The following is a 17031-nucleotide window of genomic DNA, read 5'->3' as shown; positions in this document are numbered from 1 at the left end:
CTCCTAGCCACAAGGCACATTGTTCTCTCATGGGCAACTTCCTGTCGTGGAGGTGGCATTAAGGAGTGACTCCAGCTGCTGAACTACCTTTTGTAGCAAGTACAATGGGCAGGATTTACAAGGTCGTGCTTCACTAAGCTCCCTGGGATGCTTATCCATCGGGAAGGACAGCACTTACCAAGAGTTTCTGGGTTCACCTCGCTTGCTTCTGCATTCTGCTTCTCCTCGGTGTCACTGCCTCTGCTCATCAGGGATTTCTGCTTCATTTCCAACTGCAGACAGGATGTTAAAATAGTTAGAAAAATCTGACTCCCCTGTATACCTCTGAAGGCTGCAGGGCACTAAAGGAATGTAATCTCAGGAAGAGATGACAGCATGCACCATTCCCCAGTGCAGAACAAAACACCCAGCAGTCCACAAGTGCAGGAGCTGAACTGCCAGAGCAGATCCCACAGCCTCACACCAAGGTGTTCAAGGTTTGCAGGCTGAGACCCCTCCCTCACCTGGGACTGGATGTGCAAGAGCCCTTCAAGAAAAAGGCTTCCCCTGTACCCTCACTGCTCAGAACACAGAAAGCCAGCCATGAGCTAAGCCTCTCCCAAATCTGTGTCATACAACCAGAGGGGACTGCCAGATGCAAGCATCCCCCACCCTGCAGTGGGCACAGGGCAGTCACCCAGCCAACCATGCACCTGCACTCCCTGCACCCCTGCACCATCAGGCTGCCAGGAGTTCTTGCAGGCAGGAAAGAGAAGGGAGGAGGACATAAGATACTAGGACAGGTCATTTGGCCAGCCCACATCCGAGGGGAGCACAGGAGTAGCCATAAGGTAGGCTGTAAGACTGAGCTCTTCTCAGGAGCCTCCTGGCTGTGACATTCAGAATCTCCTGCAGGTAGGACAAATCTCAGTGAGCTTTGGCTCTCTGTGGCTGCAGGGGATGGCACAGCCACTTCTCTCCCCTCTGAGCTGCTGACACCAGCTCCAGACACAAGGGAGCAAAATACTCTGAGCTGAAGCCATTCCCTTGCTCAAGGCAGCAACTCCTTCCTGTTCTCTCAGCACTGCTTTACCCCGAAGGGGCTTCAAGGCAGACTGATTCCTATGCTACACCTCAGAACCCCACCTGCTATCAAAGAACCTTCCTAACTAACCATACACTTTCTTGCTGAAAAATAACACAAAGTTAACTCATTTTGAGACAAATTGAGGCTCAGATACTCCTGATGACAAATGTGGGGCTGAGGGAAGGAGAGGAGTGTAAGCATGCATTAAAAGAGCTATGCTCAAAGCTTAGAGGTGAGTTTATCTTTGTCCTAAGTGAAAACACCTGGCTTAGAATCACTGAGAGACAAAACCATGGTTCCACCGAGTTCCTAAGCACTGCATTGGGCAATATTCAGGTAAATACCAGGACTGAGACACCCTGCAGAGTGATCTTACCATCCAGATTCTAAGGGAATCAGCCAGGGCATACACCTGTGCAAAGTCATCGCTCAAAGGCACTTTGCCTCCACTGTTGACTGGAAAGAAGAGAAAGAAGAGTCTTGTTTATTTACAGCTCCATTTTCAACAGCTGGGCTATTTAACTACAGCTATGCTAGAGCCTGCCCTTTGTCTTTCAGTCACTACTTGGAATCATGGCTGGAAGGAAAACAGGGAGCACAAAGCCCTGCCAAGTTTGGTATGCTTTAATACACAAACTGCATCTCGACAGAGTGATCTGCACAGCTCAGCTATGGAATCTGTCTTGTCTCTTCCCAAAACCTGATGCCTGCAATCATCACAGAATGGTAGGGGGTTGGAAAGGACCTCTGGAGATCACCAAGTCCAATCCCCCTGCCTGGATCACCCAGGGCAGGTCACACAGAACACATCCTGGTGGGTTCTGAATGTCTCCAGAGCAGGAGGCTCCACAGCTTCTCTGGGCAGCCTGCTCCAGGCTCCAGCACCCCCACAGGGACAAAGCTTTGCCTCCTGTTCCCGTGGCACCTCCCCTGCTCCAGCTTGCCCCCAGTGCCCCTTGCCCTGTCCTTGGCCATTCTGAGCAGAGCCTGGTTCCATCCTCCTCACACTGCCCTGCACATCTTTATCAACAGGGACGAGGAGATCCCCCAGGCTCCTCTGCTGCAAGCTAAAGAGCCCCAGCTGCCTCAGCCTGGCCTCACAGGGAGATGTTCCACTGCCTGCAGCAGCTTTGTGGCTCTGGGCCGGACTCTCTCATGCAGTTCCCTGAGGTCCTTCTTGACATGAGGGGCCCAGAACTGGACACAATATTCCAGATGGGGCCTCAGCAGGGCAGAGCAGAGGTGCAGGAGAATGTCTCCCACCCTACTCACCACAGCCCTTCTAATCCACCCCATGATGCCCTTGACCCTCACAGACACAAGGACAACACTGCTGGATCATGGGCATTCTTCTGGCCACCAGCACCCCAGGTCCCTTTCCTCTTCACTGCTCTCCTAAAGGTCAGTCCCCAACCTATCCTGGTCCATGAGGTTGTTCTTTCCCAGATGAAAGACTCTACCCTTGGCCTTGTGGGATTTCGTTATCATGAAGAATACATTGCCCTACAGATGCAAGCATCTCTAATGCAGGCTGCTCCCTGATTGATCAAGACATGCTCAGCAGAAACCCAAAGCTCTACAGATCACTTCAGTTATCAATACTTCCCAGTGCTGCATGCTATGAATTTCTGGGATGGACACTCAAGATCAATTTGCAAATATTAAAGATTTGAGTCAGAGAACCATAGAAGGGACCTCCAAAGGTCATTCAGTCCAACCCCTCTGCAGTAAGCAGGGGCCTCAACTAGATCAGGTTGCCCAGAATTGTTTGGGTTGGAAAGCACCTTAAAGCTCATCCAGCTCCAATGCCCTGCCATAAGCAGGGACCCCTCCCACCAGCCTGGGCTGCTCAAGGCCTCATCCAGCCTGGCCTTGAACACTTCCAGGGAGGGGACATCCAAAACCCACCTGGGCAACCTGTTCCAGTGTCTCCCCACCCTCACTCCATAGAATTTCTTCCTCATCTCCAGTCTCAGTCTCCTCTCTCCCAGCTCAAAGCCATTGTCCCTCATCCTGTCACTCCCAGCTCTTGTCAAAAGTTCCTCCCCAGCTCTCCTAGACCCCTTCAGGTACTGGAACTCCCTGGTACTCTAAGGTCCCCCCCAGGTCCTCTAAGGTCTCCCTGGAGCCTTCTCTTCTCCAGGCTGAACAGCACCAGCAATTGCAGCCTGTCTCCACAGGAGAGGTTCTCCAGCCCTCTGATTGTCTTTGTGGCCTCCTCTAAACCCTGTCCAGTCATTCTAGTTCTGCAGGCCCCAGAACTGGAGGCAGTGCTGCAGGAGGGGTCTCAGCAGAACAGCAGAGGGCAGAAACCCCTCCCTGTGCTTCTGCTCTCCCTGATTTGGGTGCAGCCTGGGCTGTGGCTGGCTCCTGGGCTGCCAGTGACCATTGCTGGCTCATGTTTCCATTCCAACTGGCCTGACAATGACTCTTCTGTTCAGGCTCTCACCATTCTCCTGTTTATTTCTTTTTCACCATCTGTGAATGCTTCACATGGAAGAGGTGAACCTGCATCCTGAGATTAGCCTGTCCCAGCAAGCCCAAGAGATGAAGCTGTTAACTTCATTCTCAGGATGGACAGATCCTTATCCACTCACTATTTCCCTGAGCTACCACAGCTTTCAGTCTCACCAAGTTGCACCAGGGGAGGTTTAGGATGGATACCAGAAAAATCTCTTTGCTGCAAGAGTGGTCAGGGATTGGCAGAGGCTGCCCAGGGGGGTGGTGGAGTCCCCAGCCCTGGAGGTGTGTCAGAAAGGTGTGGCCATGGCACTTGGGGCCAGGGTGGTGCTGGGCTGAGGCCTTTCCCAACCAAAACAATTCTACAAGTCTATAAAACAACTACAGGCAAAAGCCACTGCAGTCACTGAGTCAGTCCCTGTGTCACTCATTTCACAGCTCAAAATGGAAGCTGCTTAGCTCCACAGACATGACAGGAAGTGGAAGACTAAATTGAAACTGTTCAAAACCAAGAGCCACCTTTGTTAGCCAACCCTTCAAACGCAGCAAGGAGCCTAAGGGAAAGATGTTGCAAGGTCAAAAGTTGTTAACTGCACCCACTGAGAATCAGCAAATTGTACTCCAAGGGACATCACTCAGGTTAGAAGCTAAGGCCCTCTCCACCCTAAGCTGTTCTGTGAGTCTGTGATTTAGAAACCACTTTCAAAACCCTCAAGTAGCTGATGTGTGCTGAGGGTCCCACAAGGTCCTTGCCACAGGGTAATGCTCTGGGAAGCAATTCAAACCTCCTCCACTCCCAGCATCTCAAAATATGTCTAAGTTGGTGCTGGCTTTTTAGAAGACAGAAAGGAAAAGAGTACAAAATGATGTAAGAATCTCTAATCACTGGATTCAAACCCCAGAGGACATCACCACTCTCTGGGTACAGTTTTCTAAGGTGTGATAGTTATGAATAGCTGAGATGATCAGAGGGCTGGAGAACCTCTCCTTTGGGGACAGGCTGGCAGAGCTGGGGCTGTTCAGCCTGGAGAAGTGAAGGCTCCAGGGAGACCTCAGAACAGCCTTCCAGTACCTGAAGGGCTCCAGGAGAGCTGGGGAGGGACTTTAGACAAGGGCTGGAAGTGATAGGACGAGAGATGGTGGTTTGAAACTGGAGCAGGGCAGATTGAGATTGGACATCAGGAGGAAGCTCTGCACAGTGAGGGTGGGGAGACACTGGGACAGGCTGCCCAGGGTTGTGATGGAGGCCTCATCCCTGGAGGCACTCAAGATCAGCCTTGCTGTGGCCCTGGGCAGCCTGTCAGGTTGGAGGTGCCCTGATGACTGCAGGGGGGCTGGACAGGATGACCTTTGAGGGTTCCTTCCAACCCAATGTCATCTGTGACACTCATTAGTATTTGGACAGAGCTCTGGAGATAAAAGCTTACAGTAGCAAACCCCAAACCCTCCAGAGGCAAGGCTCCCCCAGCTACCAAAGGAATGACTTCTTTGTACTCTACTGATGGTTCCAAGTTTCTAGACTGAACTCTAAGCTAGCCTTTGCACACTCTAAGTCTCCATTATTAAGATAGTCTAATATTAGAGTTACCATATCTTTGAAGCTTCTCATATAACTCTGGAGTGAGATACACCAAAGCAGCAAATGTGGAGTTCACAGCTTGATCAACAGTAGAACCAGCAACTATATCTGTCTTTGGGGTCTGTTTTTTACATGCCTGTGTAAGTCCTTTGAAAAGTTCAGATTTTTGCCCACTGAAGCCCTGGGCAGGATCTGATTTTGCAAAGTCGATAAGAAAGTGACGGCAGTCCTCTGGGAGAGGGCTCCTGGCCTGCAAAGAAGGGGAGAGAGCATTCAGGTTCAGAGCAGCTGAAATGCTGCTGCAGCTCATTTCTACCATTAAGTCAGCTTGCAGTGTATCTAATGCAGCTGAGCAACAGCAACCTGATCTAACGTGAGGTGATCTAGTGAAGCTGAAGGAGAGAGCTCTGAAGGTCTCTCCCAACCATTAATCATAGAATGGTCAGGTTTGGAAGGGACCTGCAGAGATCACTGAGTCCATGAAAATGGGAGCTCAGACCAACAGTTCCTCTCTCCTTGGCAACTGAATTAAACAGAGAACTTCACAGAACCCCAGAGTGATGGAGGTTGGAAGGCACCTCTGAAGAGCATTCAGTCCACCCCGCTGTTAAAGAAGGGTCAACCACATGAGGCTGCCCAGGAGCACAATGCCCAGGGGGGAGTTGGAAGCTCTCCAGAGAAGGAGACTCCACAACCTCTCTGGGCAGCCTGCTCCAGGCCTGCAGCACACTCACACCAAACAATTTCTCCTCGTGGTCAGATGGAACCTCCTGAGTTCCAGTTTGTACCCCCTGCCCCTTGTCCTGTCACTGGGTGCCAGAGCACCATGTACTTAAGTCTGAATGCAAGTGTGAGGAGCCCACAGCAGTGTCTCAGAAGCCATGGTGTCCATACCTCTGCTTTATCCTGGAGCAGTTTACTGCTTTGCCTGGCCCCTGGCAGTGCCTCAGGACACATCTGATGCCTGAAGACAGGTTTCCACAGAGGAGAGTTAAGAACTGCTGTCACTTTCAAAGGAGGCAACTCTGCTTCACCACCTAGATCTGCAAGAAATTGAGAAGAGACACCTCAGCTCCTGAATGGTGCTGTTCATTGCCACAGAATAATGCAAAGAATATACAATAACCCATGCTAAACAGCCAGTGGGGAGGAAAATGCAAACAGATTGAGCAAGTCATCAAGCAGCATTCTCTGGCTTTTGCTCCTCTCATGTGGTGCAGGAAACTCCTACATCCTTTCTTTAAGCATAGGCTCAATATTTCATACAGGTAATGTTAGATTGTGGGAGGAGCTGAGTTGACTTTTTTCACTGTACTTACAGCCACAGCAACTCTCCAATTCACAAGAGAGTTTAAAAGCTTTTCACCTACTAAAGACACAGGCACTGGCTCCATGGAAATGTGCCCATATTAAGAAAGTAAGAAAATGTTCAATGAGGTCCAGAGGACACAGAGGTGCCCAAAGGGCTGGAGAACCTCTCATAATGAGACAGGCTGGGAGAGTTGGGGCTCCAGGAGGACCTTAGAGCAGCCTTCCAGTACCTGAAGGGGCTCCAGGAGAGCTGGGGAAGGACTTTTGACAAAGACTGGGAGTGACAGCACAAGGGACAGTGGCTTTGAGCTGGGAGAGAGGAGATTGAGACTGGAGATGAGGAAGAAGTTCTTGAGAGTGAGGGTGGGGAGACACTGGAACAGGCTGCCCAGGGAGGTTGTGGATGCCTCCTGCCTGGAGGTGTTCAAGGCCTTGGGCAACCTGGGCTGGTAGGAGGTGTCCCTGCCCATGTGGAACTGGGTGACCTTCATGGTCCTTTCCCACTCAAACCATTCTATCCATCAAGGAACAGGAACACTTCCATCAGCTCCCTAATTCCCAGGTAAGCACCTGCCTGATTTTCCAAGGTAAGGACTCACCACCTGATGGCAGCAAGAATGCTTTAACCTCCTTAAACTTCCCCACGTTGGTTAAGTGAATTCAGATGCAGGAAGCTGGCCAGAAGTGTTCTGTGTTTGCAATTAGAGAATAAACAACTGATTTCTTTTTTTCTTTCCTAATGGCATGTTTTGTATTTTTCTTATTTCCAGTGGCCTAGATCCCAAGGGTTCTTCACTTCTGCAACCAGCCAAACTCCACTGGTGAATTCAAACTGAAATCAATACCAAATGCTCATGTGAAAGCTTTTACATCCCTGGAGTTCTAAGCTCAGGTTGCTGGCTCTGTGGTCACGCCACCAGCACTGGGTGGATCACAGCACTGGTTTTAAAAGGAACAGAAGAGTGTCAAATCCTGCTCTGACCTCACAAGGTAACTCAGCACAGCCTGATCCTTGCCATGTTTCCATATCTTCCTGGCACTGGCCTGTGAATATTGCAGAAATCACAGAATGCATCGGGCTGGAAGGGGCTCTCCAAGGCCATCCTGTCCAACTCCCCTGTGGTCAGCAGGGACACCTCCAGTGGCATTAGGTTGCTCAGGGCTACATCAAGTCTGACCTTGAATGCCTCCAGGGATGGGGTCTCGACAACATCCCTGGGCAAGCTGTTCCAGTGTCTCACCATTCTCATGTGCAGAACTTCTCCCTGATGTCCAACCTAAATTTCCCCTGCTCCAGTTTCAACCTATTGCCCCTGTGACCCCCATGACTGTCAGAGTTGTCCTACAGAAGGGCAGACTAGCTTGCCACAAGACAGGAGTGACCAAAGTCTGGCAAGCAGCTCAGCAAGTCCTCCATAAAAGCAGAGAATGTTAAGGGTTGGGAGGGAGCTCTGAAGATCATAGAGCCCAAACCCTTAAAGCAAAGCAGGATCACCTAGGGCAGGTGATACAGGAACACATCCAGGTAGGTTTTGAAAGTCTCCAGAGAAGGAGATTCCACAATGTCTCTGGACAGCCTGTTCTAGGCCTTCAGCACCCTCACACTCCTCACTTTGAGGTGGAACTTCCTGGGTTCCAGTTTGCATCCATTGCCCCTTGTCCCAGGACAGCATTGAAAGGAGCCTGGGTCCTTCTTCTCGACAACACCCTCCAGACACTTACAAACGTTCAGAAGCTGCCCCTCAGGCTGCTCTTCTCCAGACTAAAGAGCCCCAGGTCTCGCAGCCCTTCCTCGGCTTCCCGCCCCTCAGCTCCACCATCAGCCAAGCCAGAGAAGAGGAGCTGCAGTGCTGAGGGGATTCCCAGCGGCACGGAGCCCCGGGGAGCCAGCTGCTGGAAGGAGCTGGGCAGGGCAGGGGCAGGGCAGGGGCAGGGGCTCCCCACTCACCTCGCAGGGCGCGCGGCGCCATGCTGCGGGACGCCAGGCGCCCCAGCAGCCGCGACACCAGCAGCTGCAGGTCCAGGCCCCAGGACACGGCCACGTCCGGCAGGCCGTAGGCAGTGACGCAGAACTTGTAGCCCCACTCATTATTGCTGCTGTCAGAGTGAAAGAGAAACTGCAGCCGTGGGCCAGCCTTAAAGGTCACTTTCTACAGAGCAACAAAACAGTCATTTTGCCGAGCGTCCATCACAGGAAGATGTTTCAGGGTCATGACATCCCTTCAGCAATGGGGGCAGGGGCTCAGGGCTAGGTTCTGACCCTAACAGATCTCATTTCCCCCACCGTCTGCATCAGAAACCCACAGCACTAAGCAGAGACAATTTCTACTCCAGAGCTTAACAAGGAATTCCTTAGCTGGCTGAGCTTTAAGACCTCAGAGCCACTGACCACCAGGGAAGTCTCCCAGGTGAACAGTGGCCACAGCAAACACCACCCCTGGGGAAAATGACCAGGGCAGCAAGCTTTACCCACATGGCCACTGCTGTAAGCTCTCTTTATAGATTTAGACATCCTCCATATCAAAATATTTAAAGATTCTATACATTGTCTCCTACAAATGTTTCTCAGTTCTGCAGACCTGAAAGTTTACACTGCCAGCTGTAAATGGAAACACACAGTTACAAACGATGATCACCTCTCCCTTCAGCTGCCTGCTCCGTGGAGAGCAGCACCACAAAGGCATCCTTCACTCATTCACTCCTTTCATTTGCATGGCTGTAGATCCCCAGCTCCTGCACCCCACCTCGAGAGGGAACACACACACACAGAGGGAAACACACAGCCCTTCAGACAGCAGGTTCTCCACAAGCATCAGCAGAGTCTCCCAAGGTTGGGGAATTCATTCAGTTCAGAACGTTCAAGGTGCTCACCTTAGGCCACTTCTCAGTGCCAACCTTTGTATCGTAACGAGTTTTTGCCCCTCTGGCATCAGTGAACTCCAGGTAATCATACCTGTGAACATTGCAATTCATTACTGCATGCAACCAGAGAATGGTCTGGATTGGAAGGGACCTCCAAAGGTCATCCAGTCCAACCCCCTTTGCAGTCAGCAGGGACTTCCTCCACTACATCAGGTTGCCCAGAGCTTTGTCCAGCCTTCACCTTGAATATCTCCAGGGATGGAGCCTCAAAAACCTCCCTGGGCAACCTGTTGCAGTTTTCCAGCACCCTCATGGTGCAGGACTTGCTCCTCACATCCAATCTAAATCTGTTCTGCTCTCATTTCAAACCATTACCTCCCATCCTCTCACTGAAGGCCTTTGGGAACGGTCCCTCTGCAGCCTTCTTGCAGCCCCTTCAGGTACTGGCAGGCTCCTCTTAGGTCTCCCTGGAGCCTTCTCTTCTCCAGGCTGAACACCCTCAGCTCCCTCAGCCTGTCCTTGTGGCAGAGCTGCTCCAACCCCCTGAGCATTTTTGTGGCCCTCCTCCAGACCCACTCTGTCAGGTCCATGTCCTTCCTGTGCTGAAGGCTCCAGAACAAGAATTGCCCTCTGCAAAGGGGCTCTGGGATCCAGCACAGCACAACTTCAATTACCTGCGTTCTGTTTCACACTTCTCATCAAACTCCACCTCGAAGTAAGTGGCCCCATGACACAGGAAGACTGAGACCTCATGGCAATTATTCTCATAGTTGTGAGGTGATTCCATTGTCCACGTTCGCAGCACCACAGGCTGCTCCTGCTGCCAGCTCTCCATCTCCAGCTGTGGAACCAAAGTGGATGGGTGGGCACTCACAGAGGAGAATTGAAAGCAAACCCAAATCCACACTAGATCTTTGTGTCTATACTTAGGAGCTGCCAGATGTGAATATAAGGTGGCACTTAACTACAGCACGGACTCACACCTAAACTAGCTCTAAAGACACTCCTGATAACCATGGTAAGGAAGCACTTCTGCAGCAGTATCTGTTTAGTCTGCTGGTGGAGAACACAGCCTCACCCCAGAAGTGCCTGCAAGTCTCCAATGAGAACAAAAAGAGACCCTGGGTCACTTAGGCAGATTTGAACACCTACACTATAGACCACAAGTGATGAAGATAAAAATGCTAAGGACATCCTCAGGATCCCTCTTTCCTATCTAGCTTCTGAGTTTCTCATCCCAGCTGCACTTTCTGCTCACTTTGCTCATCATCCTGACCAGTGCAGATGTAGTTCCCATTTTTCACTGCACATTTCATTACACATCCCCTAGAAACACAGAATGCATCAGGTTGGGAAGGACTCTCAGGTTCATATTGTCCAACTTCCCTAAGCTCTTAGAAGCTTTCCAGCTCCTTTAACAGCCAATCAGTAGAATCACTTCAGTTTTCTGTCTTCCTTGCTCTTTTGGTTTTCATAGGATCATAGAACTGGTTCAGATGGAAAAGGCCTCCAAGATCACCAGGTCCAAGATCAACCATCAACCCAACAACTCACAACCAGCACACTAAACCATGTCCCCAGGTACCACAGCCACACTGTTCCTGAACCCCTGCAGGGCTGGTGACTCCACCTCCCTGGGCAGTTTGTTCCAATCCCTGACCACTCTTGCAGCAAAGAAATTTTTCCCAATACCAACCTAAACTTCCTCTGATGCAACTTCAGGCCATTTCCTCTTGCTCTATCACTTGATACCAGGGAAAAGGGCCCGACCCCACCTGGCTCCAGCTGCCTTTCAAGGAGCTGTAGAGAGCACTGAGGTCTGCCCTCAGCCTCCTTTTCCCCCAGGCTGAACACCCCCAGGTCCCTCAGTTGTTCCTCCCTAGACCTGTTCTCTGGACCCTTCAGCAGCTTTGTTGCCCTTCTCTGGACAGGCTCCAGCCCCTCAATGTCCTTCTGGGAGTGAAGGGCCTCAAAACCAAACCCCGCATTCCAGGTGTGGGCTCAGCAGTGCCCAGCACAGGGGAACAACCCGTGCCCTGCCTTGCTGCCCTTCACAGCTCCTGTACCATCAGTTACCTTGTGAGGCTCACCACAAAGGCTTTTCAGTGGTTCTATCAAAGTGCTGAATCCCTGGAGCAGAGTACAGTATGGAATGTCTAAAGTGCAGAAATCCAACAAGAAGATGACCTGGGAGGAAACAGAGGTGTGATGAAAAGCGAGGTGCCCCGGGCCGCGCTAGGCGGGGAAGGGCAGCCCCCAGCGGCACTTACCAGCTGACGAGTGGCCATGGCAAAGACAGAGTTACTGATTTTTTCCACTATTGTTTTGCCACTATATTGAGATAAAAGTGACTGCAAAATCGTTCTGACATTGGACAGGAACTGGCCCACATCTAAAGAGAAAAAAAACCCTTAATAGCCACCTTAAGGATTTGCTACCACAACCTGCTTTAGCAAACACCTACAACATGCATGGTGATGTGCACGGGGAGGAGGGAGTGGGGAAAGCATCTGCTGCCCCGAGGCACTGACACTCAGGAGTGAAAACACTTCAGAGAGGCTTTCTGTGCTATTTCTAGTGGAAACAAGTCCTGCTTATCAAGGGTACTCCAACAGAAAGGGGAGTGATGAGTCATTAATCAAACACTCCAAGACTGTGTCAGCAATCCCAGTGCCTTCAGCAGCCTCCCTACACACTGAGCCATGCAGCTTCAGTGAGGCTACTCTTTCTTAGCACCATCTTTACATGCAAGAGAGAAAGCACAAACTTATTTATACACATACAACACAAACGTGAAGTCATCTGACAAAGTCACACCTCCAAGGTCCTGACCCAGGGAGCCACTCAATATAGAGCTGCTGCATCAATAACAACAACAAAACCCACCCAGAGCAACTAGAACCACCCCAAGAGCAGCAACAACAAGAGCAGAACAGCCCTCAGAGCTGCCCAGCTCTTTCAGTAAGCTCCTTCCCAGGAAAATACACAGCAACACCCAGGACCTTACCAAAACAAGGGACACCTGAAGCAGCCAAAACGTTCAAATCAAGGTCTGCTCCTGCTTGGGGTGGGGTTTAAGCACTTGCCCCCAACACTTCCTGAACTGATTTCTGAGGGTTTTCCCAACATAAAACCATTGTTACAGCTACACTTCTGAATTGCTCAACAGGCCTACAAATTGCTAGGGAGATTAGAAATGCCATGACAGTTACAACTGTGCCTCAGGCAAGCACTGGGGAGAGCTTACTCTGCTGCAGTTTGCACAAGCACACGTTCAGTGGCTCCACCACACCACACTTAATGCAAGCCCAGCACTTACAGTTTTTAAGTATTTCTGCTGCAAGATCCTTGGCTGAGTTATCATTGCCCTTGAGTTGCAGGTAGCACCATGAAAGGAGGCTACCCTGGACAGACCAGAATAAGGAAGACAAGACTGTGCCACTCTCTTGCTGTGCAACATCCAGCATCATCATTTCACACTGAAAAACAAAAGAACAGAGCAACAAAGAGATGCTCTTGTGCTGCAGAATGACACACAGCAGGCACTAAGCGACCTGGGTGGGCTTTACCAGCCCAATCCCTCACCCAGAAAAGGCAGGCTGAAGCTGACAAGCAGCACAGAAAGCCAGGAAGCAACACTGCTGGCTTAGGTGTTGATAAATGCAGAGCTGCAGATGAGTCACTCCATGTCCTCAGCACAGCGTTTCTGCCTACATAAACGACCCTCCTCTACTCACACCTCCCTCTGGAGCATGACCAGTCCTAACCTCTCCATCTGGGATGGTTACATCTGCTTCCTGGCACTGAAGACTTTAATAGCTCACCTTATAGATGGCTTACTCTACTACTATGAAATGTTAAGGCTTAAAGAAAAATGCTACAATTGGTTGGAAAATCTAATCCTACAGGGCTGAAGAGCCACAGATAGTGATATCCAGGACAGGAAAGGCAGCTCTCTAGCATACAGAGTAACACAGAACCCCAGCATGGTGGGGTTGGAAGGGACCTCTGGAGATCATCCAGACCAAAGCCTGCTAAAGCAGGGCACCCACACCACAATGCCCAGGAGAACAATGGTCGGGGTGGGGTTGGAAGCTCTCCACACAAGGACACTCCACAACCTCTCTGGGCAGCCTGCTCCAGGCCTCCAGCACGCTCACAACAAACAACTTTCTCCTCCTCTTCACATCCAACCTCCTGGGCTCCACTCTCTGCCCCTTGCTGCCCCTTGTGCTGTCCCTGAGCACCACTGAGCAGAGTCTGGCCCCAGCCTCTTGCCCCCCACAGCTCCTTTAGCTCTTGCTGAGCATTGCTCAGCTCCCCTCTGGGGCTGCTCTTCTGCAGGCTCTCAGCCTTTGCTCCTCCCAGAGCTGCTCCAGGCCCTTCAGCAGCTCTGCAGCCTGCCCTGGACTCTCTCCAGCAGTTCTCTGTCTCTCTTGAACTGGGGAGCCCAGACCCGGACCCAGCACTGCAGCTGTGGCCTCCCTAGGGCAGAGTAAAGGGGAGGAGAACCTTCCTCAGCCTTCACGCACCCCAGGAGACCATTTGCCTTCTTGGCTATAAGGGCACATTGTTGGCTCATGGGGAATATCTCAGGGACAAAGTTTGTGTCTGAATGGCAAAGCAGCAGGAAGTTTGCACAGTTACCTCTCTGGCTGCCACCAGCAGAAGGGTGTCCATGACCGACAGCACTTCGCTTATGTCAAAGGTTGCCGAAACTCCTTTCTCTGGTAACAACAAGAGGCCCCCTGGATCTTGGTCACTACAAAACAAAGACCTCCTTACTAACCAGCAGTACACTTCCAGAACACAAACTCAGTTCTCCCCATGGCAAATCTCTACAGATCCTCCTGCATGATTACTATATAAGATCTGAAGTTCAGGTTCTGCTGACTCCATGCTTGAAAAGCTGGAAGGCAGCTTAGGAGAAGGCCAAGAGCAATACTCTGGGATTCCAGCTGCAGCCTCAGACAACATTCTGTGCAGCTGTGCAGTTAATGGACACAGTAAGCAGCAGCAAAGTCAGTTGTTATTTTGGGTAATTCTTTTCCAGGGCTGTAATACTTCTAACAGGATTATGCATGAGCTCAGTAACCGCTGTGGGCTACCAGGCAATTCTGTCCCAGTTCAGGGCCCCTTACCTGAAGTGGGAACACAAGGACCTGAAGGCAAGGTGGACAGACTGCTTGTGTTCCTGCTCTGTGATGTTCTTCTAGAAAAGGAGAGAGATTGATTTGCATGCTGTGCTCTGTTTCTGTGAGAAAAGATTCTCACTTCTGCCTTCTACTATTGATCTTGGATAAGAAAGGGTAGGGTTAGCTCCCCTGTCTTTGGGGAAGCTGCAGAGAGAAGGGGAATGGCAAAAAGGGCAAAGAAAATAAGGGTTTGAGTTCTGTGGGACAGTGCCATTAACTGACAGTAAGGACTCAGATTTGGCCTGGTTCCTGCACAAAGCAAGCACCAAACAATCAATTTCCCACTGAATGTTTTACCATCATGGTGAAGAGCTGGTGTCTCCTGGTCTGTCTGTCTGGGAAGAAGACTGCTGCTCCACTGAGTAAGGTGTTCTTAACTTCTTCCTTCAGCATTTTCATTGGCATAAAGTTACTGTCCCCCATATCCACCACTGCTCACACAGAAAGGAAACAAACCCACCAGAGTAAATGAATCCTCCACGTGCTAGAGGCACAGCTGAATTCAGGCTGTTCTTTGACACAACTCCAAACCCTTCCAACCCCATCAGGCACACAGAACAAGAGGGAAACTTTGTGACTTCCAGCATTTTCCTAAGGATATACTGATGGAGCAAATTAATTCTGGGGACATTAAGGCCTGGCAACTTTCAAAGGTCATGAAGTTTCCAAGATGTGAGAGAGTCAGTGTGAACTGGTTTGTGTAGGTAGAGAAGTTTGCTTTTAGGAGCCTGCTGAGTAATTAACATAAAAAATGCCACCTGAATGAAGAGGATGCCAGCCTCCTTGAAATCTCATCTGCAAGGCCCATTTCCTGCACTGGCTCTTCCCTGTAAACCTCACAGGCTCCTTACAAGATCATTTGTATGAAAGAGCAGAGAGAAATGAGCTCAGCAACATTTAGAGCTAAAGCACCTCATTCCCTGCTGGGCCCAGAAGGTAACACAGTCCAAAGTTTTCTGTTGCAGCTGTTTCCTGACCACACTTTGGCAGAGTCTATAAAAGCACCACAAAATACTGGGGCAAGAACCAATCATGAAACAAGGGGACAAGGAAAGCTCCACTGTGGCAGAGTGGAGCACACCCTGACCTGAAGAACAAAGGAACCAAGAGCTCCTTGACATCTAGGTCAGTGCCATGGGCAGTGAGGTTGAGGCACCCCCAGCAAGCTTGCAGATGACCCCAAGCTGTGTGGTCTGGCTGAGCCACTGGAGGGAAGGGATCCATCCAAAGGGACATGGACAGGCTGCAGAGGTGGCTCAAACCAACCTCATGAAGTTCAATAGGGTCAAGTGCAAGGTCCTGAACCTGGGCTGGGGCAATCCCAAGCACAAATCCAGGCTGGGTGAGGAATGGCTGGAGAGCAGCCTGCAGGAGAAGGCCTTGGGGGTGTCAGTTGGTGACAAACTGCCTGGGAGCCAGCACTGGTCCCTGGCAGCCCAACAGGCAGCTGAGTGCTGGGCTGCATCCTAAGCAGGGAGAGCAGCAGCACAGGGAGGGGATTCAGCTGCCCCTCTGCTCTGCTGAGACCCCACCTGCAGCACTGCCTTCAGCTCTGGTGCCCTCAGCACAAGGACATGGAGCTGCTGGAGCAGGTCTAGAGGAGACCATGAAGGTGATCAGAGGCTGGAGAGCCTCCTCTATGGGGACAGGCTGGGAGAGCTGGAGCTGTTCAGCCTGGAGAAGAGAAGGCTGCAGGGAGACCTCAGAGCTGCCTTCGGTACCTGCAGGGGCTCCAGGAGAGCTGGGGAGGGACTTGTGACAAGGGCTGGGAGTGCCAGGATGAGGCACAATGGCTTTGAGCTGGGAGAGAGGAGACTGAGACTGGAGCTGAGGAAGGAATCCTTGAGAGTGAGGCTGGGGAGACTCTGGCACAGGTTGCCCAGGGAGGCTGGGGGTGTGCCCTCCCTGGCTGGATGAGGCCTTGAGCAGCCTGTGCTGGTGGGAGGTGCCCCTGCCCATGGCAGGGGGCTGGAACTGGATGAGCTCTAAGGTCCAACCCATTCTCTGACTCTATGAATTTACAAACAGAAGCTGACTTGGCTTCCAGCAATAAAGATCTTTTCCCAATGTGTTTCAGCACACTTGTAACCCAGAACAGCCACAGCACTTAATCCATGCAACATCAATTACCTTCACACAGATGTCTGTAAAGCTCTTCTGCAGCTTCTGTGTGCCCAGATGTTGTGCTCTGAGATATTTCTTGAGGTTTAGCAGTTTTGTCATCTCCAGTAAGCACAGAGAAGCAGCTCTGGAGAAGCTGCAGCAGCAGTGTTTGAGCAAAGACACATTCCTCCCTTGGACTGTAAGAAAGCACAAAGCAAACAGAAGCAAAACCTGGACAAGAAGCTCTGTTGCACCAAGCAGTGACTGCTGTGGAGGTCACTGGTTCAGATGGACAAAAACCACTGAGTGGAGAGCAAAAGCAGCAAAGTGACTCAGCTAAACTCATCTGCATGTCCAGCTCCTACATAACACTGGAGTTGCAAACCCTCATTCTCATGTGAATGATGCCATTTAGGAAGAAGAAACTGCTGCAATCAAAACCAGCCATGGAGACA

General features: G+C 51.0%; 1 protein-coding gene across 4 annotated transcripts in view; it reads right to left on the bottom strand.

The window, feature by feature from the left end:
• Positions 1-17031, bottom strand: part of ZZEF1 (zinc finger ZZ-type and EF-hand domain containing 1) — a 91322-nt gene that overhangs the window by 44236 nt on the left and 30055 nt on the right. For 3 of the 4 annotated variants that reach the window (XM_068165374.1, XM_068165375.1, XM_068165376.1), the window contains exons 15-28: positions 16604-16773; positions 14771-14904; positions 14420-14490; positions 13926-14040; positions 12598-12757; positions 11549-11670; positions 11355-11465; positions 9953-10119; positions 9288-9369; positions 8365-8566; positions 6000-6148; positions 5115-5355; positions 1443-1522; positions 179-272 (exon numbers count right to left, since the gene is read on the bottom strand). In XM_068165374.1, coding sequence (XP_068021475.1) covers positions 179-272; positions 1443-1522; positions 5115-5355; positions 6000-6148; positions 8365-8566; positions 9288-9369; positions 9953-10119; positions 11355-11465; positions 11549-11670; positions 12598-12757; positions 13926-14040; positions 14420-14490; positions 14771-14904; positions 16604-16773 — 1898 coding nt within the window. The remainder of the gene's footprint in view (positions 1-178; positions 273-1442; positions 1523-5114; positions 5356-5999; positions 6149-8364; positions 8567-9287; positions 9370-9952; positions 10120-11354; positions 11466-11548; positions 11671-12597; positions 12758-13925; positions 14041-14419; positions 14491-14770; positions 14905-16603; positions 16774-17031) is intronic. The other variant, XM_068165377.1, reaches the window with a different exon arrangement.

The sequence above is a fragment of the Melanerpes formicivorus genome, unplaced genomic scaffold, assembly GCF_026170545.1.
Source record: "Melanerpes formicivorus ecotype bairdi unplaced genomic scaffold, bMelFor1.0.p_v2 SCAF_88, whole genome shotgun sequence".
NCBI lineage: Eukaryota > Metazoa > Chordata > Aves > Piciformes > Picidae > Melanerpes > Melanerpes formicivorus.
The sequence above is the reverse complement of the archived record's forward strand: the minus strand, read 5'-3'. Positions and strand labels throughout refer to the sequence as shown.